This window comes from Erinaceus europaeus, chromosome 10 (assembly GCF_950295315.1).
Source record: "Erinaceus europaeus chromosome 10, mEriEur2.1, whole genome shotgun sequence".
NCBI classification, from domain to species: Eukaryota; Metazoa; Chordata; class Mammalia; order Eulipotyphla; family Erinaceidae; genus Erinaceus; species Erinaceus europaeus.
The window spans coordinates 47,176,042-47,201,567 of record NC_080171.1 but is presented as its reverse complement, the minus strand read 5'-3'; the positions used below and the strand labels follow the sequence as shown (position 1 = coordinate 47,201,567).

General features: G+C 36.6%; 1 protein-coding gene across 1 annotated transcript in view; it reads right to left on the bottom strand.

Annotated features, from left to right (window-relative positions):
- TYRP1 (tyrosinase related protein 1) overlaps positions 1 to 14,631 on the bottom strand; it is a 28,585-nt gene extending 13,954 nt beyond the window's left edge. Inside the window, 6 exon segments of the mRNA XM_007531593.2 lie at positions 1,727 to 1,906; positions 4,137 to 4,304; positions 9,959 to 10,163; positions 12,315 to 12,637; positions 13,655 to 14,121; positions 14,543 to 14,631. Coding sequence (XP_007531655.2) covers positions 1,727 to 1,906; positions 4,137 to 4,304; positions 9,959 to 10,163; positions 12,315 to 12,637; positions 13,655 to 14,039 — 1,261 coding nt within the window. The 5' untranslated portion in view covers positions 14,040 to 14,121; positions 14,543 to 14,631.
- Positions 14,632 to 25,526: the final 10,895 nt, after the last annotated feature.

Below are 25,526 nucleotides of genomic sequence, written 5' to 3'. Positions count from 1 at the left end.
GCTTTGCGCCACGTGCGCTTAACCCACTGTGCTACCACCGACCCCCAGATTTATATACTTTTAAATAACTTGTTATAAGTGTGAAATAATTGTGTTCTCAATTTAGATATGAAAGGTAAAGGAATGCATGGTTTTATAGTTGAAATAAAGCTTCACTTAGGAGAATATTCAGAATCCAATTTCCTTTAAAAATCATGAAATTATGAATGACTAACCTATTCTGTTCATTGCTGTCTAGTTTCTGAAAGTATATTTTATTTGTTTGCTTATTTTCCTTGTCACTTTATTGGTCTCCAGGCCTGTGCAATTCCACTGTTCCCTGTGGAAATTTTACACACACACACACACACACACACACACACACACACACACACACACACACACACACACGGTGGGGGAGAGGCTATAAGTTGTGGGGAGGGGTTAGAAGGAGAGAGACACCGCATCACTGCTTCACCACTTGTGAAGTTTCCCCTTTGCATAGTACTCCAAATGTGTTGACCAAGGATTTGAACCTGGGTCCTCCTAGCAAATGGTAAGGTGTACACTCCACCAGTTAAGTAATTTCTCAGCCCCCAGGAACTATATCTTAAAAGTTTATTTTGTAAAATTCTGAACCTATTACTTCTAGTTTACTTGTTATAATGAAAGTAATGTTAATACACATATAAAGTGATACTATGATTGCGAACACAGAAGAATAACAACATTTTTTTTATAATTAGTAAATGTTTTTCAAAGATTTGGTAAATGTGAATGGTTGAGGAACTGCAATTGAATTAAAATAAGAGACTGGTCATATTGACTATATAAATTAACAGTCTCTACTATGTTAATATACATGATATAGTAAAGGCAAAGAAGTAAAAATTTAAAACTTTTCAAAATATGAAAAATTATGATGTTTTAACCAGTAGAAGCATTTTCATTGTTTGAAAGTAATAGGACTCTCTTGGCAGAGTAGAAGGGAAAATGATCCTTTAAATAATATTTTAAAGTATGCATTAAAGTGAACTTAAAGCATATGGTGTGATATAAAATCCAACTAACTTTTCAAGCTGAGCAAAATTTCCACTTATAAGAGACCATAAAAGTAATAAATATCACAACTGGATTATGAATATATATTTTTTTATCTTTTTGAAAGAAAATTTCTCTAAGGTTTTCCCATTCAGATTAAAAAGCAGTGAGAGAACCCATTAGTAGCTGAGGGAGAAAAATTAGGAAAGCAGGATAGTCAATTTTCAGAAAAATGAAAAGAAGTTGTCTCCTTAATCCCAGTGAATACTAACATATGTAATTTATAGTAATAAGTCTGAAAGACTTCTCATATACATTTTCGAAGTGGTTTCACTTGTTTAGAAGTGACTAGATACTATAGTTAATATTAAAGTTGTTATATTCTTATGGGTGAAATAGTTTGTGTGTGTCAGTTGCTTGGCCTAGAGTGATAACTATCCCATCAATAATCTTTTTAAAAATAGTTTATTTGTTTATTTGTGAAAAGTCAGAGAGAACTCGAGAGGGAAGTGGGGAGATAGACAGGGAGAGAGACAGAGAGACATCTGCAGCACTACTTCACCACTTGTGAAACTTTCCCCCTGCAGGTGTGGACCAGGGGCTTGAACCTGGGTCCTTGTGCATTGTAACATGTGCACTTAGCCAAGTGTACCACCACCTGACCCCACCCATTTGCAATCTTTTCTGACCATATAAGATATCTCACCAGCGTTATATCTCCTTAACCACTCATCAAAAATTGCATCAGTGAAAGTATGCAGGAGCACAAATATAGGATCGTTTGGAGATAAGTGGGTTTGCCCTCCTGTTCCATTCAGGAATAGATGAGCCAGATTGTGAAGGCTTCGAACAGCAGGGTCATACCTTCCTGTGGGTTCACTGTAACCTAAATATAAAAATAAGGATGGAAATAGGAAAAAAAAACAGTATAAATATTTTATTTTGGGAACGAAATTCCATAGATCAAACATAGTGTCTCATACATGTAAGGCTATATTCTACCACTGGGATACATTCCCAGATAAATTATTTTCAGTTCAACAGCAGTATTTATATTGGGAAACATTTTTTCCTTAGCTTGTCAGGTCAATTTTCCCCCCTTAATATAATAGCATTGCTTCTCTGCACCTATGGTTGGTGACATTTGTTAGCTATAACCAGAACTAGGTTAGGTTAGTGGCATGACATTCTAAATGTAGCCTGTAGGTTAAAAATAATAACCCTGCAAAAGATAACAGTCAAAATATGTAGAACGTTCTATTTTGACAAGACAAGCATAGGTTACGTAGAAATAGTAGAAGTCTCCAGCTTCTACTGAAAATGCTGACACAATTGGGAGAACACCACTCTGATTGTCCTCTAAGTTAAATTGCCAGATGTTAACTTATTCTTTCTATCTTACTTATTTTGAGTAACTGTCAGCATATTTATTTTTGGAAAGTTAACTTATTTTTGTATAGAAGTTATAGTATCTCAGAGCTTTCCTTTTTCTGTACTAGTTTTAAACACCTGAAAGATTGCTGTCCAAAAACTTCTGGTAATCTCTTTTTCACATATATATGTTTTATATATACTGCTACATGTGCTATGTGTTTTATATATCAATATGACATATATTTTTATGATAAAAGGCGAGATGATTGAAAATAACTACTAGATTTTTATATGAAGTATCTATCTCTAGTGATGGGGAAAAGTTGTCAATTTCCCTTTTGGGGAATTTAACATGTATAGTTATTAGTATGAAAACCCTTAATAGGTATCACACAACAAAAGGTTGTTTGGTTTTATTTTACAAAGACACCACCCTTAGAAAATCTGAATATAGCACTGATGAAATAACTCATTTGGATAGTGTGCCGCTTTGTCATTTGTTTGACCTAGGTTTGATCCTGTCCTTCATGGTGCTGAAAGAAGCTTCAGTGCTGTGACCTGACTCTCAGACACCCTCTCTCCCCATCTCCTTCTATCTTAAGAAAAAAAAATTCAAATATATTTTTATGTCTTTGGACTTCATTTTTCCTGGGCTTTAAAACACTGAATTGAATAAGAAAAAAACGAAGCATCCCTGATGCTAATTTAAATTTTTATAGGCTTTTGAAAAAAAATTACAGTGATACAGATCTAAATAATTAGATCTTTAAAATGTTACAGGATAGTAAGACTTAAGTAAAAATATATTAAAGCTTTGCTTTACTGTATATCAACTAATTGTTCTGGATATTTAATCTTTTTTTTTCATTTTATTAAGAAGATAATGATTTACATGAGAGTAGTCATCACATGAGTACAATTTCTTACCTCACAGTATCTGTCCACCACTTCCAGCACCAACTGGGTGTCTTCCACTAGGGTGCGCTAGTTCCCTACTATGCTCTAACCAGAATACTGCTTAGTTCTGGCTACTGGGGCACAGGGGATTGAACCTGGGACCACTCGCATATGCAAGTCCTCTGCACAACCACTGTGCTATGCTTCCAGCCCTCAATTTTTAATCTTTATTCCATTGGTTTGAAAGAGATTTTGAATAGAAACGTGTGCATGCATCTATGCACGTTTGGCATGCCACCAGAAATAATTTTTAGAGATTTATGAGATTAGAAAATAACTTCCAAAAATTTGTTCTATGATAATTTTTTTTCATTATCTGTCACTTTATTTTTTTAATTGTCACCAGGCTTATCGCTGGGGTTTAGGCATCAACACTATGAATCCACTGCTCCCGGCAACCATTTTTTTCTTCCTTCCCCCTCTACTTTATTTGTTAAGAAAAAGAGAAATTGAAGAGGGGTGGGAGTGGGGGGACATTGAGGAAGAAAGAAAGACACCTACAGACGTGCTTCACTGCTAGTAAACTGTCCCCATTGCAAGTCTCGAGTTGGGGCTCAAACCTAGGTCCTTGCACATGGGACTAAGTGTGCTTAACTGGGGACACCACTGTCTTCCCTACCCCCACCCTTCTCCAATAACTTTTCTTTAAGAAATTTCTTTTTTATTTTGTTAACAGAGAACTGTGTCTGTAATCATAACAAACAGTGCTATTAGTGTAAATTGATAGGATCAATATGGCATTCAATTTTTTTTGCACAGAAATATACATTTGTATATTGACTTGCCTTCTACTGTGTTTCGGAAACTATTTGTAGAATTGGAATAAAAAGGAGGAGTGTCAAATAAGCCAACTTCCAAACACTGAGCTATATCCTGTGGGTCAGGAAGGCGTTGTACCATTGGTCTAGCCACATTTCCAGCTGGATTTCTTCTTATTGGTCCAGTCTCAGTGCCTAAGGAAAAGACAGGTTATGCAAAGATTCATAGAATGATTAGAGGTATTAGTATTGTTTTTAATTTTTTATTCATAGTATGAACATGGAGAGGCAGTTACCTCATGACAAAAGTCATATTTAAAATGTATCTTTAGCGGCATTGGTGTGAGAAAATCTGGGTATTTATGTGATACATAAAAATCACCTGAAGAAAAATGTATAAAATAACAGAGAAGTTCCAGAATATTTTAAATCAATATATGTTTCTTTCAAAAGAATGCATTACTGTGAAAAGTCTATGGAAAATTGATTCCTGCCAAAATAATTTTGTAAACTTAATTCCCTACTGAAATCTGTCATACACACACACACACACACACACACACACACACACACACACACACACACGTGGATTTTTGTACTTTTCTAACCTTTCAGAATTTAGGAAAAAAAAGACTTAACACTTATTTAGGAAGTGGCCTATATTCCAACACAGATTTTTATATAACTAGCATAAAATAATTCATCTTTTTGAAGGGCAAAAATAAGAAAACAAAGAGATGATACTAATAACATCGATATCTTAGGGACCCAGAAACAAGCAATGGAAGAGGTGGGGGAAAGGAATGAGATATATAGACAGAGAAAAGGGGAAAAAAACATTCCTAGTTGATTGGTTCCAGAATTTCATTAAAGAAAAGAACTTTTCAAAAAGCCCCAAAGAATTAAGGAGAATTTCTATAGGTGTATTAAGAGAAATGTTATAAGTGAAACATCTCAGACAGAAGTAGTAACACAAGATGGTAATTTTTATACTGCATTTAATATAAAATTCATCATCGCAAGAACTCTGACATGCTCACCAATTATATCCTCCACTACTTGCACAATTTGTGGCATATAATGGATACTAAGTAGTTATTTGTGCCTGAAATATGTGCTGGTGTAGAATAGTATTTGGTGGGGAAAATGGAAAGCTATACCAGGATCATATTTGGATGAAGTCAAAAGACAAAAATGAAAACATTATATTCACTTCATTAAGGGGTAGGAAGATGCCATAGTCAGGTGGGAGTAAAGGAAAATGATGAGGGACATTTTGTGTTAGTGTTTTTCTTTGGCTTCCAGAGAGGAGTGCCTATGCTTTAGAGAAGGTATGTAGGATAATTCACTGGGGTGAGAGAGATGCTATTTAAACATCTATTTATATTAATGTTACCTCATTCATAAAGCTTTCTATGTTGTATAATTTTTAATTACCATGATTATTAGTACCTAATTATTCATCTATATAAACTTGTTTATACAATATAAAAGCAAAAATATGCCTAAATTGACACTAAAAATGCATAGGCAGTATTTTAGGTCTGCATTATCACTAAAACCTTTCAGATACCACTGTCTAACCTATAAATTAAAGCTGAGGGGGCCGGGCAGTAGTGCAGCTGGTTAAGAGCACATGACGTGAAGTTCAAGGACTGATGCAAGGATCCCGCTTCGAGCCCCCAGCTCCCCACCTACAAGGGGGTGATTTCACAAGTGGTGAAGCAGGTCTGCAGGTCTTTCTCTTTCCCTCATCTCTCGATTTCTCTCTGTCCTATCCAACAACAACAGCAACAATAAAGAACAAGGACAACAAAAGGGGAACAAAGTAGCCTACAGGAGCAGTGGATTCATAGTGCAGGCACCAAGCTCCAGTGATAACCCTGAAGGCAAATTAGTGGAGGCAAAGTCAAGTCTACTGCCTGACAAAGTCCGGGTAGACTGAGGCTGCCTGCAAAGTGGGAAGTCTTAGGTAAAACCGAAGCTACTCATCCTTTTGCTTATGATCACATAGATAATTTGGAGACTTATTGGCTACTTTAATCCTAAGAACCTTACAGAGAAAGTTCATAAAAATACACAGCAGTGAGTTTAATAGGACCAAAGATGGCCTAGAAGCAGAATCTACTGTACTCATCAAAAAATTCACAGAGGAAGAGCTGTTTGTCCCCAGCCTGTGGCTACTACAGAACCAAATTGGCTAAATAGATACAAGAGAACAAGAACCTTGGGTTCTTCCCATGGCACAAGAGCCACCTTGGGTAGCTTATACAATAGATGGTAGATTGTAGTCTCTCCCAAAGTGTAAGGGCCCATACCAACTACCCCCACCTACTGACCACCCTCTTCCATTTACAGACAGCTATGATGAATACCTTGGTCATGTGGTTTACACTAAAGGCAAACAGGTTGAGGTTAATAAGTTACCATCTATATAGAAACTAGCAAGGCCCTGTCCCCCCTAGGTGCGTGTTTGCCAGAAAACAGACAGGCTAAACAAGATAATCTGCTTTGTAGAAACTGACCTTTTAGAAACAATAGATGCTTTACATCTATTGTTTACAAGAAGCTTGCTCAAGACAAATAGGTTATAATAAGACTTTATATTATTAACTGCTAAAATAAGAAGTTAATTTTATGGTAAACAGTTGTGCAAATAATTCTACAAAAAAATAAATTTACATATGTTGTATCCCGGTGAAAAAATGTATAAATAATAAACCTCTGCAGAAGAGAAAGCAGAGACACCTTTCTCCTGCTCCTGAAGCAGTTGATATGTCTCTCATCTCATTATGCGCCAACTCCCCTCATCTATCAGGGACCCTGATAACATGCTGGGGCTGACCCCCATCAGCAAATAAATAAATAAATAAATAAATAAATAAATTAAAGCTGATGCTTTGGGGACTACCAATCAACAAACTATTCACAAATTCCAATTTAAAAAAAATATTGTTTGCATGGCTGTCTAAAACATTGCATCCTAATTTGCCTGTGGAGAGGAGTCTCATAGTGTATAATTCTTACAGTGAAAAACCTAAATTAGTTTAATTGAACCCAGTGATTTTTAAATTTGTTTGCATATGGACAACTTTTACTATTGTAACTATTAGCATTCTATGAATAGAGTACATGAAAGAATGAATGAAAAGTTCCTATGTGTATGGGAGAAATAAAGATTTGAGAAGTATTGTGAAGGCAACAACCTTTTTCATTGTTAATAAGCATTTTTCTAAGCTGAATCAATGATATTTTACTGACTTGAATGTAGGTGTCTGTAAGTCACACTTCATTATATTGTTTGGTACATTAATGGAATACTGGAAAGATACTGTGCACCAAGTATATGAAAACATAGGCATAGACTGTCTTATTGAAGTTTTACTTAAAGATGTTTGTATGCAGATGGATAATTTATAGAAATGATCAATGAAACTATGAAATTGGATAATTTCATGTAAGAAGAAAGGTGAGGGAAGTACTATAAAATTACTATGAGACTTAAGAAACTATATTAAAACATTTGGCACCATATCTTGTACTAAGTATAATTTTAGTTTCCTTTTTTTTCTTTCACAGGTATAATAAAAGGTTTGCAATTTATATATCAATCTGAGACAAGGGGTAATCTTGAAATTTGTTTCATCTAAAATATGCAGTTTTCAGTTGGCTATGCAACTATATTTTTCTGTTATAGTTCAAGAAAGAACCTTTCTACTTCCCTCCTATATTGCAGTTTTATTTACCCATTTAAAAATTATGTTGTATTTTAGTACCCAGTCATCAAGATGCTCAAAGAAGGTTTGTAAAACGTCAAGGTCAGTACAATAGCCTGGTCAGCAAGAGAGCCATGTCTAGGCCTCTGAAGACATATTGATCCTTTATTTTCATTTCCCTACCATAAGGTGTGACCACTCATTCAACATGCCATTCAAACAAACATTTATCCTTATATATTAAAATTTTTTTATTAGTGATTTAATAATGATTAGAAAGATTTTAAATTAACTGGGGTACAATTCCACACAATTCCCACTACCAGAGTTCCATGTCCCATCCCCTCTATTGGAAGCTTCTTATTCTTTATTCCTCTCTGGGAGTATGAAGCAAAATTCTTTATGGGATGCAGGTGACTCTATGTAAGAAGATTCCATATACTATCATTTATTTTCTATCTGTATACAGCTAACTGTTATTTTAATGGTGAAAAATGACTTAAATCTTTTATTCTACTTAGAATAGTCTTAGTTTATATAATAATATGATGTGTTGCTTAGAAAAATATATGATAAATATTATGAACATAATTGTAGTTTTTGTATTGGAGAAGAACAAAAGTTCAAAATACATTCCTGGCAAAGACAATTCAGATGGTGCAAAGGGGCTCTTATAATTAGTACCTTGTTTTAGTAGTACAGGCATAGACAATAATATGATCTAAGGAAGAGAAGAAAAGGCTCAGGAATAGTGTATGGGACATGGTTGATGTGGTCAAGCATTTCAGATTTTCATATCTGAGGTTTTTGGTTCAGTCCTTTGTACCATTGTACTACATGTACTGAAGGAATGCTTTGAATCTCTCTCTCTCTCTCTGTCTCTCTCTCTCTGTCTCTCTCTCTCTCTCTCTCACACACACACACACACACCCCTCATATGTAATACATAAAATCATTTTTTTTTAAATCTCAGGTACAGATACACATACAGGAGCTTGAACTATAGTTGAAGTGGTATTCCACTTACTGGAGAAAGTATACTAAGTAAATTTAGGTATTCTATTACTGTATTCACTTTTGTGAGAGAGCTGGAAAGCAGGAAGATATCTTCTATACAGAATGTCTTTTTTTTATATTTTATTTGATAGGTCAGAGGCAAATTAAGACAGAAAGGAAAGATAGAGAGGGAGAAAGAAAGATACTTGCTGACTTGCTTCACTGCTTGTGAAACATGCACCTTGCAGGAGTGTGTGTGTGGGTTAAATCCAGGTCCTTGCATACAGTAATATACCTGCTTAATCATTGGACCCTCTAGAATTTCTCTTTTCTTAAATTCTTCATACCACCTTTGGCTCTTAACTTGCTGATTAAATTAGTCTCATCTCATTATCATTATTACAGTAATGTAATATAATACTTAAAAATATGTTAATAATAGTTTCTTATCCCCGTAAAACTTCTATTTCCTTCTACATATTTTAAATTTTCTAGGGAAACATTTTCTGTGAAATTCCAGCACAAGACACATGACTGCTAAGCAGTACTATGCATTCTAAGAGGATTACTTTATACAAGTAGACATTTCAAAATAAAATGGGTGATGTAGTGACCAAATTGCTCAAGAAAAAATAATCTGAAATGTGTAGGTATTCTCATTTTTTTCCTGAAATTATTTACAAATTTTCTTGAATTTCCTAGGTCCCCAGTTTACATTGAATCTTTATAATAAGATGAAATTTTAGGGGAGCCAAGCGATGGCGCAACGGGTTAAGCGCACATGGTGCGAAGCACAAGGACCAGTGTAAGGATACCGGTTCAAGTCCCTGGTTCCCCACCTGCAGGAGGTTTGCTTCACAGGTGGTGAAGCAGGTCTGCAGGTGGTTATCTTCCTCTCCCCTCTCTGTCTTCCCCTCCTCTCTCGATTTCTCTTTGTCCTATCCAACATCAATGACAGCAGTAACAACAACAATAACAACAACACTGAGGATAAACAACAAGGGCAACAAAAGGGAAAAATATTAAAAAAAGAAATTTTAGTTAGAATCTTTGGTGGTATGGAGAACGTGTAGGTATCACATTTAACCTCTTAACAGATTAAGGAATTCTGTATCTTAGGTGTTATTTGGAACTTACTGTTACAAAGAGTTCCTAGGGTATCATAGTCTTCTAAGGATTCACAGAGCACTCGCCATTGAGAAAAGACAGAGTTCAGGCTTATAAGTGTGGAATCAAAGCTGCTTCTTGATCCCATCAAATCATCAGTGCAGATGTCACAGACATTCTTCCCAGTCGCAAAATTCCAGTAAGGAAGGGAGAAAGAAGAATCCTGCAACATGTCCTAGATCACAGATATTCTCTAAGTTAGGTTTCTCTTCTTTTCTTTAAATTCTCCTTCTTTGGTTTACTTCTGCCAGTCTTGTATACAATACTCTTAAAACATTTATGAACCAATTATATGTCAGTGGTATCAGAAGGGTCAAGGTAATTAAATACCTTATTTTGACAAAGTTTCTGATTTACTACAAAAGGGAATGAATGATGTAGGCAACAGTGAATATGAACTCAATTATACAGATATTTCTGCAAATAATTTGGGGGTGTTGGGGAGAGGACTTACTTTATTTCTTAGGCATATAATTTATTACCTTTTACTAGTTATACCAAATATGAACAACATTTCTATTACTTCCATCTTCCTACTGTTAATTTAAACATCACTAATTATTGGTCTGGAATCAGATTGAGTCTACAAAGATGTTATATGAAATAATATTTTGTTTTGTTTCTGTTTTTTAGTTCAATGTGAGTGAATGCAGGATATACAGGCATTGTATATGTATTAATCTGGGAATTAAAGGTGTTTTACAGAGACCCTTTTCTTTAGAAGAAACCTATCAGATATTTACATCTTTCCAAAATCCATGGAGAGGAAATACTAAATAGAAGCAGACCACTTCTTCATGCACACTGTTCTTTAAACTACAGACCTTATTTCCCTTTAAGCTGATTCCAACATTTGAAAAAATGCTAGACTCAAGATCGTGTAATTATCTTATTGGATTCTTTAAAGGATGTTGCACTTTTAACTTTTCATTTCTTTTGGCATTTGGGGGGTTATATTTAGACTGTGGAATTTAAATGTAAGGATTCCCATTGTTTTATCTCACCCTGTAAGCATTTACTACATTTCTGTCATCTTCACTTTAAACTCATTCTAGAAAGCATTTCATTGTCCTTAGGGGCATCTTAAAGGGGCAAAATCTCTCCAAGACATTCACAGTTATTGATCTCTTGGAGTTTAGAGTAATCTTCTGGAAGCCTTTGTTCTGGTTCAGAAAAATTAGTGACAGCTTCTAAGGGATCATTAAGAGTCAGTTTGTGGTTCAGCTGCTGACATTTGGGAGCTGGAGTATATTCATGTGACATTTAACTCTACATTACATTTAAACTGTAATTTGTTGAATCTCTTGTGCTATGGATTTTTAAAATATAAGTCAAAGAAGTTAAAGTTTACACAGGCAGAATTGAAGCTTTTAGATACTTTCCACCTGCCCTTTCATTTTGGTGTCCCCGTGGGAAAATTATTTGATGATATAAAGATCTAGAGCCAATTACAAATGACAGATTTATCTACTCATAATCTACTAAATGATTTATTATCCGACCTATAAATTATTAGCTTCAGAGACACATATATATTCACTTAAATAATCTCAAATCACATATGGAATTAATACTTTAATATAATTATTGTATTCTATACATTAATACATTATCTCCACTTCAATCATGTATTTTCTTGAAATAGTTTTATGTACAGCATATTGCAAATCAATAAATGAGTCTAAACACTTTTTATGTCCTCTGACATTTTTGTTGGTTTTAAGGTTTTTAGCTTGTGATGGATTCATTCATATAGAAAATGTGCTTAACTCGTTGATCTCCTAGTTGAGATATAGTGATGTAAAATTTTATTTTTAAATCATAACATTTTTCTCAAAAACATAGTAATTGGAAAAGAGAATATTGAGATATGTTTGTGAATAGTTAATATAAGCTATTTTGAGCTAATTTTATTGAAAAAAATAGGAAAAATAACTGTGTGTGGGCCAAGAATTTTTTTATAACAAAAAATCCAGTGCCTTTTAAATAAAAGTACCTTATTGAAATGTTTTTAAAAACATTTTCTATATGAATGAATCCTTCACAAGCTAAAAACTTAAAACCAACAAGGCTTTGATTCTTACACACCTATAAATATCATAAATGGCATCCTCACCATGGATATTCCTTTTTTCACTTCACAAAGATAAAAACTAGTAAACAAGTAAATTTAGGAAGAAACTTAATAGAATGTTCAAAGGCAGATTAATTACGTGAAATTGTCTTGTTATAGTGCTTTGAAAATTTAGAACACAGTGAATTAGAACAATTTACAAGTCAGGAACCTGTCTTTAAAGGATCTAAAGATGAAATAATTTATTCATACCTGCATATCTCTCTCCAACTGTAATAGATGATACCGGTGCCATGTGAGAAAAGCTGGTCCTTCATGAGAGAAATCCACTTCACCAAAACTTTCCTGACCTGCCCCCAGGAACGTTTTTTTGACTGAGTAATAATGTGTCCAAACAAAGAAGTTATAAATGGAAATGTTCTCAAATTGTGGTGTGTTGCCATCTGACCCCAATATTTCTTCTGATCTTCTGGTGGCAATGACAAACTGAGGGTGTGTTGTGCGCTTTGCCATATCCAGGGCACGGACAAAGCGGTTCTTTTCCTCTATACTTAATTCCAGAAGGTTTCTCCTGACTTTAGGGATAAAAAGTTCAAACATGAAAATATCCGCTTTGAGGGGATGGGCAGAAAATGAATGTAATCATTTTGTAATACACGATGTTCCTTTTACTTTCAGATGATAATTTTTTTTTTTTTCCCTCCAGGGTTATTGCTGGGCTCGGTGCCTGCACCACGAATCCACCACTCCTGGAGGCCATTTTTCCCCCTTTTTGTTGCCCTTGTTGTTGTAGCCTCGCTGTGGTCATTATTATTACCATTGTTGATGCCGTTATTTGTAGGATAGGACAGAAAGAAACGGAGAGAGGAGGGGAAGACAAAGAGGGGGAGAGAAAGACACCTGTAGATCTGCTTCACCACCTGTGAAGCGACTACCCTGCAGGTGGGGAGCCGGGGCTCCAACAGGGATTCTCACGCAGGTCCTTGCGCTTTGCGCTACTTGCGCTTAACCCGCTGCGCCACCGCCTGACCCCCAGATGATAATTTTTTATATGTGTTCTAATTATTTTATACTTCACTAATGCTTTACTTGCTTAATGTTACTTTTACTCACTTACTTGGTATTGCTTCTTTAGGCTTTATTTCTCTCTCCCCTTCCTCATTCATTCTTTCATTCTCCCTTCAACTTACTCTTGGATTCTTTTTATTTATTTATTTCAGTTTTACTTATAGATGTTATGATTCTGTGATCCTGTTGAGTTTATTTCTGTTTATTGTTGGCATTTTTCTTAACATTTCCTTCTATTTGCAGCCCTGTTTCACCACTCGTGAAGCATTCCCCCTGTAGGTGGGGACTGGGGGCTTGAAACTGGGTCCTTGAGCACTGTAATGTGTGTGCTTAACCAGGTGTGCCACCTCTCAGCCCCCATACTCAACTTTTAAAACTGAATAAATTTCTTTTCTTAATTCTCTAAGCCTCAATTTCTCTGATGCTTAAAGAGAGGGCTGAACTACTTGATTTGTAGATATTTTTCCACCTTAAATAATCTGAGTCTCATACAGTTTTGTGTACTTACTCATATCCTCACTTACCAGTGAGAACCCTCTGGTTACAGGCAGCTCCTCTCCATCCAGGACGACAAGTTCCACAGTTGTGTCCTGAGAAATTGCCATTGCAATGACATGTTCTATTGAAGAACTGAGTAGGCCAGCGCTCCCTGTCATCTTGGCCATCGTGTGGGTACTGAGGGCTGTGGGGCCGGAAGTCTGCAGTCACTGCCTCACACCTGCCTCTCCCTGATGAGGAGCCACAAGGGTCAGATCCTGGTTCAGAAAGGGGGAACAGGTCTGGGCAGCACACACCATTTCTCAAAGCCTCAACTGTGGCACACTCTCTTGGGAACTGAGCCCAGACCTGATGAAGAAAAAGCAGGATCAAGATGATGCATCTTAGAGAGAGAAGTTTAGAATCTTTCATTCTGCTTGAAGCAAGTATGCAGGCAAAGTTCTGGCTTTCAACCCTTGATGCAGACAAGGAGTGACACACATTAAAAATCAAGCTGAAAAGAAAACAAAAAACAAACAATAATTATACATTCTTTCATACTATTATAAATAGGATGAACCCTTACCTATTCACTGTCAAAAACCTTTTCATATCTGTAAATATGGCATTTTGAACAGATAATAAAATTAACAACTTACCTTTAGAAACCTGACATGTATAATGCCTAAATAATTAAATATTCTATTCTAGTTATTTACTTTTCTTCATTTAAAATGTATACCTATAAAAAATGCTTATCTTGAGTGTTATATATCAACAGAATCCATTAGCAAGTCACCACTATTAATTATATTACTTATATTTAACCATGGAGCTAAAAGAATTGGGAGCAGATGTCCATCAAGTTATTCTCCTATCCTAAATGTAGCTTTAAGTGGAGTCTACCCATTCTTCACAGAGCTTCTCTTCAGTACCTTCAAACTCCTGATGGGTGTCTCTGCTGAACCTCTCTTAGGGCTGAGTGATTTATATTTGCTTGTTCCCTGATGTCAAAGCTGTTAATTGCATGTGGCTTCTGCCTCATAACTAATCCCAAACCTACTTCTCCAAACTGGGAGGGGCTGGCCCTTTTCTCTATCCTTTACTAATCCCCTTTCACTTTGCTGAGTTTTTCTGCCCTTTAAGTACTTAGTTAGCACATGATCCTATTCCCACTGATTTCCTTGTGATTCTGAAGTCCTAAGAAAAAGTCAAACATAATAACTTGGAAATTCCTCTGGTTTCTATACCAAAGAAACCAGAGGAATTTTATTTTTATTGTAGAGATTTAATGTTTATTTTGATAATTTATTATTAGAACAATATGAAATTGCTTAGTTTTTTAGTGATCTAGGGTCACACATGTGTTTATATCTCTGTTGGTAGCTTTTTAACTGTGCTCTTCCATTAAAAAGTATTGTTTATTCTTATAATTTTAATATGCAATAATTATATAGAAAAAACGATGTAATTACTCCAAGTCACATGACACCTACAATTGGCTATTGAAATTCTAGGTGGTTGTAGCAAACTAATACACTCATTACTACATCTCTTTCTAAGAAGTTGACCACTAAATAGTTTCTTTTTTTTTTTTTTTACTTTCTATGCAAAGTATTTTCTTTTATTTCATTTTTTTCTTTACTGGAGGGGATTAAATGGTTTACGGTCAACAGTAAAATACAGTAGTTTGTACATGGGTGTAATATCTCAATTTTCCACATAACAATCTTACCCCTCCTAGGTCCTCTGCTATCATGCTTCAGGACCTGAATGCTCCTTCCTCACCCCATAGTCTTTTACTTTGGTGCAATACCCCAACTCCAGTCCACGTTCTGCTTTGTGTTTTCCCTTCTGTTCTTATTTTTCGATTTCTGTCTATGAGTGAGATCATCACATATTCATTCTTCTCTTTCTACCTGATCTCACTTAACATTTCTTCAGCTCCATCCAAGGTGAGGTGAAGAAGCCAAATTCACCATTTTTAATAGCTAAGTAGTACTCTGTCATGTATATAAACCACAACTTATTCAGCCACTCATTTGTTATTGGATACCTGGTTTGTTTCCAGATTTTGACTATTACAAATTGTGCTGCCATGAATATAGGTATGCACAAATCTCTTTGGATGGGTGTGCATGGTTCATTAGGATATATGCCCAGGAGAGAAATTGCAGGGTCATAGGGTAAATCCACTTCTAGCCTTCTGAGAGTTCTCCAGACTGCTCTCCACAGGGGTTGGATCAATTTACATTCCCACTAACAATGCAGGAGAGTAAGGTTAGTTTGTCCCCACAAAATCTCCAACATTTGTTACTGCTACCTTTTTTGATGTATGACATTCTCATACGAGTGAAATGGTATCTCGTTGCCTTTATTCGCATTTCCCTTTAATCAATGACTCTGGGTGGAGGGGGAAGGAAGGTTCAGGTCCTGGAGGATGATGGCAGAGAAAGACATAGAGGGGGTTGAATTGTTATGTGGAAAACTAAGAAATTGTTATATGGAAAACTAAGTTTATGCATGCACAAACTATTGTATTTACTGGCGATTGTGAAACACTAATCCCCTAATAAAGAAAATGATATTACACATGTACAAACTATTGTAGTTTACTGTTGAATATAAACCATTAATACCCCAATAAAAATAGTATCATTTTTACTTTATTAGTAAGTTTTAGTGACCAAACATTGTTTTCACTAATACTATATATCCAGATTGTTGCATGTAACAGTAATTGTCTTTTATAATGCCAGTATGATATGCTATTCTTAGAATTCACTGCACCTGGTTGAGTGCACATTTTACAATGCTCAAGGATCCAGGTTCGAGTCATGAACAAGCTTTACCCATCCAGCAGGTGGAGACCAGGGGCTTAAAGCCAGGTCCTTGTACACTGAAATGTGTGTGACTAACCACGTACACCACTGCCTGGCCCCAATAGTCAAAGTTTTTTCTTTCTTTTTCTTTTTAAATTTTATTTATGAGAAAGATAGGAGGAGAGAGAAAGAAGAACCAGACATCACACTGTTACATGTGCTGCTGGGGTTCGAACCCAGGACCTCATGTTTGAGAGTCCAAAGCTTTATCACTGTACCACCTCCCACACCACATCAAAGTTTTTTCTGTTTTTTTTTTTTTAGGTGCTGGACATTTGAGAAGTTGAGAAATGTTAAATCTCTCATTATTCTGAAAAAATTATAAGATATTTTTGATTATTTAATTGTATATTATTGTTTTATGCATTTTAAAATATTTTATTTGCAAATGAATTTATAATCTTTATACTATACATTTTTTCTGAAATTATGTTTTTTATTTTTAAGTTTCATAAGTGATTTAATAATGGTTTACAAGATAATATATTACAGAGGAACAGTTCCACACTGCACCACCAACCACAGTTATGTGCCCTCCTCTTATCCCCCCGCCCATGTTGCCCTCAAGGATAGCCACCATAGTTTTCACGAAGTCTTAGAAATAGTCTGACTACTTTTAAAATTCTTTTTGATAAGTTCATATGTTTTCAGCTTTACCCATCATGCTTTGTTGTGTAAATCCCACAATTAATTCAGGGCACCCTGAATAGTGTCTGATATATGAATGACCAATTAGTATTATGTGAGGACACCAGTATCAAATTACATAGTATTAGGTAAATACAAGAATACATATAATTAGGGTTGGCAAGATAGTTCACTTGAATAGTGTACTTGTTTTGTCATGTACACGACCAGGTTTGAATCTGGTCCCCACACTACTGAAGGTAGTTTTAGTGCTTTGATGTCTCTCTGTCTCTTTCAAAAAAGTCAGTCTGGAGTAGTGAAGCCCCAATAACAACAACAAAAAATACACATAAAATTATGTTCCTGTATTTTCTTTTTGGGTACTGGCTGGGTCTGGACAAATTCTAGGGTAATGTAGGAATGTAGATATTACTATTCAGAATGATCTTAATCAGTCATATAGAATGGATTTAGGTAAAACCAAAGTTAATAACTCTCATACCAGTCTCTCTCAAGTGGTTCTAACTTACATTTCTTTTTTTTAAAACATTTTTTCTATATTTATTGGATAGAGACAGCCAGAAATTGAGAGGATAGGAGAAGATAGACAGAGAGAAACCTGTAGCTCTATTTCACAACTTGAAAAGCTTTCCTCCTGCAGGTAGGGCCTAGGGCCTTGAACCTGGTTCCTTGTGCAGTGTAACATATGTGCTTAACCAGATGTGCCATCACCCACCCCCTAACTTACATTTCTAACTGCTAGTTCATTAGTCCCTTTATTGATAGATGCCTCATAGGTTCATCAGACACTTGTAAAATGTGCTTCTTTATCTTCCTCATCACGGTAAATTAAATAATTGCTCATCCTATTGATGTGGGAAAAACCTCCCTCACACACGTCTTCCTCTTTATTTTATGTATACTGTGCTGTTCAGTTGGTCTGGTACACTAATGTTCAGTCATTATTTCTCACCTGAACTCTAACCTCTGCCAATAACCTTTATCTCTTTATTGTCCTTCCGTAGCTACACAGGTTTTTACTCTCCACTTGGGAATTTATTTCTACCCAACAACCTGAAAGAAATTTTATTACTGATACCTGATTAACACTGTTCTCAACAAAACTCTCCAATGGCTTTAAAACACAGTAAAAAAGGGATGCTTTTAGATACCTATATGATCTGGCCCCTCCTTATCTCCACCACCTTCGTTTTTACACCTCTGTACATAGAAAGTATATTATTGCCTCTGTGCTTTACACTTAATATTTATTACTTCTGCCATTTGCCCTGTCTCTGTATGATTTGTTCTGTTGCTTTATTCAGATCTTTATCACAGTGTTACATATTCAAAGAAGTCATGCCTAACAACAGAACCTAAAAGGACCTTTCTACTGCTAACTCTATCATTTATTAAATCTTTTTAAGATTTTTGTCAAGGGGGTGCTGGAAGATGGTGGACTGAGAAGCTGCTAGTGGCTTGAGCTCTGACCACATCTTCTGGAAACGGTAGGATTTTCTGCCATTAGCAGGCCAGTCAATAAGGGGTCCTAGCGGTGACACCAAGGAGGTGACTATAACTTAATTTGGGTCAAGAATTAGAGTAGAGGTGGCACGGACTAGCGGGTGGGCTGCTCCAGACTTCCCAGGCTGCGGCAGGCAAGGCGGGTGCGCCGGGCATTGTCCTTGGCCCGGGAAGGCAGCTCCTTCGCCGGTTGCAGAGCACTGCTGGGCGGCCGGCAGAGGACGGGGAGGGAGCACTGTAGCTCGGGGGCTTCCTCTTGGGAGTCTCCGGGGACCACCGCGACCCTGAAGGCGGATCTGAGGACATCCTTGAGTAGAGCTCTCATTGGATCAAAAGGACTTGGAGCTAGTTTTCATCTTTGAGAAATCCTTTAAAAAAGCTTTAGGCGGGGGGTGTTTCCCGGAAGATGGCGGACTGAGAAGCTTCTAGTGGCTGAGCTCTAACCACATCTCCTGGAAACGGTAAGATTTTCTGCCTTTAGCAAGCCAGCCAATAAGGGGTCCTAGCAGTAACACCAAGGAGGTGACTATAACTTAATTTGGGTTAAGAATTTGAGTAGGGAAAAAAGGGGGAAAAAAAAAGGAAAAAAAATTGTTTTTTCTTCCTTTTAATTTTCAAGCATACCTCCTTCCAGGCCCCCCCACCCCATAACCAGTCCTTTACTTTACCAAATTCCTGTCCCACCAGGGAGTATAATTAATTCTAAGTCTATACCCTTCTGAAACCTCTGGCCTTTTTTCTTTCTAAGTAGCCAAAACCCCCCCACTTCACCCCGCATAGCTAATTAAATAATTAAAAATAAATACATTAAAAAAAACCCTTTCCTTTCACTGCCCTTTTATGACTGTTCTTTTTCATATCTTTTTCTTTTTCTCTCTCTCTCTTTCTTTTTTTTCTTTTTCTCATTCTTGTCATCCCTTCTTCCTTAATCCTACAGCTTCCAAAGTCACAGCCCCCAGCCCCCACACCAACAAACAGTGTGCTTTTTTGAATTCACTGATACAAATTTGGGAATTTCCTTTCACTGCTCTTTAATTACAGCACTTTTTCTTATCTTTTCCCTTTTCTCTCTCTTGTCTCTCCCTCTGTCTCTTTTTTTTTAGATCTTGTCATACACTTCTCCCTTCTTCTTTGCCTGTCTGAATTTGTGAATTATTTTGGGGAAGAAATCTGACTCAGAGGGGACTCTCTCGTGTGTATCTCTGCTCTAGTTCCCTTTCCCCTCTTGTTACCCCTAGAATATACAGTGGATAGTAGATTTGCATAACTGTCTATTCTTGCTATCCTTTCTTTCTTTTCTCTTTCTTCACTGGGATTTGGCTACTATTTTTCAGGGATTGGAGAAATTGTTTAGCTAACTGGTAACAATTAAACTACTTCAATACTTGCTTCAGTTGCTACTGTAATTCCTGAGGTTGGTGAGTGCAATTGTCATAAAGGTATTTAGTACAGGGTTACTTGTACCCAAGACACAACAACTGAGGAACAACAGAGAATAAAAAAAAAACACATAAATCAAAAAATGGGTAGATCAAAACCAAATAAAACTACTCCAATGAATGAAGACAAGAGCCCAGAAGAAACTACAAATCAGCCAGATGTAACCATAGATAAGAAAAGTATGCAAACAATGATAAACTTATTAATCACAGAAATGAAAACAACATTGGAGGAAAGGAATGGCAGTATTAGGGAAACAACAGTTGAGACCCCCAAGGAAAATACTGATTATCTTGAGGCAATTAGAGAACTGAAAGCTGAAATAGCTGTAATGAAGAAAGAAGCTGAGGCAAGGGAAAGCAGACTAACAGAAGCAGAAAACAGAATTAGTCAGACAGAGGATGAGTTAGAGAAAATGAAGAAAGAGGTGAAAGAGCTTAAAAAGAGATTGAAATACACTGAAAACAACAACAGAGACATATGGGATGATCTCGAAAGAAGTAACATTTGTATAATTGGTCGCCAGAGGAAGAAAGAGAGGAAGAGGAAGCAAACATTCTAGAGGAAACAATAGAAGAAAACTTCCAAGACCTGAATAACAGAAAGGACATCAAGATTCAAGAGGCCCAGAGAGTACCAAACAGAATCAACCCAGACCTGAAGACACCAAGACACATCATAGTCACAATGAGAAGAAGTAAGGATAAAGAAAGGATCCTAAAGGCTGCAAGAGAGAAACAAAAAGTTACATACAAGGGAAAACCCCTAAGATTATCTGCAGACTTCTCCACTTAAATTCTAAAAGCCAGAAGGGAGTGGCAAGATATCTATCGAGCCCTGAATGAAAAAGGGTTTCAACCAAGGATAATATATCCTGCTAGACTTTCATTCAAACTAGATGGAGGGATCAAAACCTTCTTAGATAAACAACAGTTAAAGGAGGCAACCATCACCAAGCCGGCCCTGAAAGAGGTTCTAAAAGACCTCTTATAAACAAGAACATCACTATAATACTTGCAATATATCAGAGCAAACAAATTTTTTTTGAACAATGGCACTACAATACATTAAATCCACAATATCAAAAAATGTCAATGGCTTAAACTCACCTATCAAAAGGCCCAGGATGGGGGATGGATCAGAAAACATAACCCAAGCATATGCTGCTTGCAAGAATCCCATCTGTCACAACAAAATAAACACAGACTTAAAGTGAAAGGATGGAAAACTATCATACAGGCTAACGGACCACAAAAAAGGGCAGGAACAGCCATTCTCATCTCAGACACGATAGATTTTAAATTAAATAAAGTAATAAAAGATAGGCAAGGACATTACATAATGATTAGAGGATCAATCAGCCAAGAAGGCTTAACAATTATTAACATCTATGCACCCAATGAGGGACCATCTAAATACATTAAGCACCTACTGAAAGAATTTCAAAAATACATCAATAGTAATACAATAATAGTGGGAGACTTCAATACCCCACTCTCACACTTAGACAGATCAACAAAGGAGAGAACCAACAAAGATACAAGAGAATTGAATGAAGAGATCGACAGACTAGACCTCTTGGACATTTTCAGACTCCTCCACCCCAAAAAACTGGAATACACCTTCTTTTCAAATCCACATAACACATACTCAAGGATAGACCACATGTTAGGCAACAAAGACAGCATCAATAAATATAAGAGCATTGAAATCATCCCAAGTATCTTCTCAGACCACAGCGGAGTAAAACTAACATTTAACAACAAACAGAAAATTATTAAAAGTCGCAGAATTTGGAAACTAAACAACATGCTCCTTAAGAACCACTGGGTCAGAGACTCACTCAAGCAGGAAATTCAAATGTTCCTGGAAACTAATGAAAATGAAGACACAACCTATCAAAATATTTGGGACACAGCTAAAGCAGTAGTGAGAGGGAAACTTATAACCATACAGTCACATATTAAACACCAAGAAGAAGCCCAAATGAATGACCTTACTGCACACCTCAAGGACTTAGAGGAAGAGGAACAAAGGAACCCTAAAGCAACCAGAAGGAAAGAAATCATTAAAGTTCGAGCAGAAATAAACATCGAAAATAAAAGAACCATACAAAAGATCAATGAAGCCAAACGTTCTTTGAAAGATTAAACAAAATTGACAAACCCCTAGCCAGACTCACCAAACAAAAAAGAGAGAAGACTCAAATTAATAGAATTGTAAACGATGGAGGAGATATCACAACTGACACCACAGAAATCCAGAGAATCCTGCGAAACTTCTATAAAGAACTATATGCCACCAAGCTAGAGAATCTGGAAGAAATGGAGCAATTCCTAGAAACATATGCCCTTCCAAAACTGAACCAAGAAGAACTACAAAATCTAAATGCACCAATCACAGACTAAGAAATTGAAACCGTTATTAAGAATCTCCCCAACAACAAAAGTCCTGGACCAGATGGCTTCACAAACGAATTATACAAAACTTTCAGGAAACAGTACCCATACTTCTTAAGCTTTTCCATAAGATTGAAGATACAGGAATACTCCCTTCCACCTTCTATGAAGCCAACATCACCCTGATTCCAAAAGCTGATAGGGACAGAACAAAAAAGGAAAACTACAGACCAATATCTCTGATGAACATAGATGCCAAAATATTAAACAAGATCTTGGCCAAACGGATACAGCAACATATCAAAAAGATTGTTCATCTCGACCAGGTGGGATTCATCCCAGGAATGCAAGGCTGGTTCAACATCCATAAGTCAATCAATTTCATTCACCACAAAATAAAAGCAAAGCCTAAAACCACATGATTATCTCACTAGATGCAGAGAAAGCCTTTGACAAAATCCAACACCCATTCATGCTCAAAACTCTACAAAAAATGGGAATAGATGGGAAATTCCTCAAGATAGTGGAATCTATATATAGCAAACCTACAGCCAACATCATACTCAATGGACAGAAGCTGAAAGCATTCCCCCTCAGATCGGGGACTAGACAGGGCTGTCCACTGTCACCATTACTCTTCAACATAGTATTGGAAGTCCTTGCCATAGCAATCAGGCAAGAGAAAGGAATCAAAGGAATACAGATTGGAAGGGAAGAAGTCAAGATCTCACTATTTGCAGATGACATGATAGTATACATAGGAAGACCTAAAGAATTCAGCAGAAAATTACTGGAAGTTATTAGGCAATATAGCAAGGTATCAGGCTACAAAATCAATGTACAAAAATCAGTGGCATTTCTTTATGCAAACACTAAATCTGAGGAAGAAGACATCCAGAAATCACTCCCATTTACTGTTTCAGCAAAATCAATCAAATACCTAGGAATAAAGTTGACCAAAGAAGTGAAAGATTTGTATGCTGAAAACTATGAGTCGCTACTCAAGGAAATAGAAACTGATAACAAGAAATGGCAAGATATCCCATGCTCATGGATTGGAAGAATAAATATCATCAAAATGAATATTCTCCCCAGAGCCATATACAAATTTAATGCAATACCCATCAAAGTTCCACCAAGCTTCTTTAAGAGAGTAGAAAAAACACTACAATCATTTATCTGGAACCTGAAAACACCTAGAATTGCCAAAACCATCTTGAGGAAAAGAAACAGAAATGGAGGCATCACACTCCCAGACCTTAAACTATATTATAAAGCCATCATCATCAAAACAACATGGTACTGGAACAAAAATAGGCACACAGACCAGTGGAACAGAACTGAAAGCCCAGAAATAAATCCCCACACCTATGGACATCTAATCTTTGATAAGGGGGCCCAAAGGATTAAATGGAAAAAGGAGGCTCTCTTCAATAAATGGTGCTGGGAAAACTGGGTTGTAACATGAAGAAGAATGAAATTGAACCACCTTATCTCACCAGAAACAAAAATCAACTCCAAATGGATCAAAGACCTAGATGTCAGACCAGAAATAATCAAATACTTAGAGGAAAACATTGGTTAAACAGTTTCCCACCTACACCTCAAGGACATCTTTGATGAATCAAACCCAATTGCAAGGAAGACTAAAGCAGAAACAAACCAATGGGACTACATCAAATTGAAAAGCTTCTGCAAATCCAAAGAAACTATTAAACAAACAGAGAGACCCCTCACAGAATGGGAGATCTTCACATGCCATACATCAGACAAGAAACTAATCACCAAAATATATAAAGAGCTCAGCAAACTTAGCACCAAAAAAGCAAATGAACCCATCCAAAAATGGGCAGAGGATATGAACAAAACATTCACTCCAGAGGAGATCCAAAAGGCTAACAAACATATGAAAAACTGCTCTAGGTCACTGATTGTCAGAGAAATGCAAATTAATACAACACTAAGATACCACCTCACTCCTGTAAGAATGGCATATATCAAGAAGGACAGCAGCAACAAATGCTGGAGAGGATGTGGGGACAGAGGAACCCTTTTACATTGCTGGTGGGAATGTAAATTGGTACAGCCTCTGTGGAGAGCAGTCTGAAAAACTCTCACAAGGCTAGACATGGACCTTCAATATGATCCAGTAATTCCTCTCCTGGGGTTATACCCCAAGGACTCCATAACACCCAACCAAAAAGAGGTGTGTACTCCTATGTTCATAGCAGCACAATTCATAATAGCTAAACATGGAAGCAACCCAGGTGCCCAACACCAGATGAGTGGCTGAGAAAGCTTTGGTATATATACACAATGGAATACTATGCAGCTATCAAGAACAATGAACCCACCTTCTCTGACCCATCTTGGACAGAGCTAGAAGGAATTATGTTAAGTGAACTAAGTCAGAAAGATAAAGATGAGTATGGGATGACCCCACTTATCAACAGAAGTTGACGAAGAAGATCTGAAAGGGAAACTAAAAGCAGGACCTGATCAAATTGTAAGTAGGGCACCAAAGTAAAAATCCTGTGGTGAGGGGTGGACATGTAGCTTCCTGGGACAGTGGGGTGTGGGAGTGGGTGGGAGGGATGGGTCACAGTCTTTTGGTGGTGGGAATGGTGTTTATGTACACTCCTAGCAAAATGTAGACATATAAATCACTAGTTAATTAATTTGAGAGTGGGAAAATCAATTGTATGTCTCAAAGTTTTTCAAAACACAAACTGAATCTTTTTAATATATAGGCTGTGTATTTGATATGCGGACTCTCTCAAAAGCCTAGACCAAGTAGATTAGAAGCATCCAATAGCACAGCTATATACAAGATACTGGATACTGTACAGCAATCCATAACAAAAGGAATTTTCAAAGTTAACCCAATTACCAAATAAAGTGATGATAACATTAACTATCGATTGTCTTTTTGAACCCTAAGACAGCAGGAACCTCACATCTCCACTATAGAGCCCCTACTTCCCCCAGTCCTGGAACCCTTGGATAGGGCCCACTTTCCCGTATGCATCTCCCTATCCATACCAAAT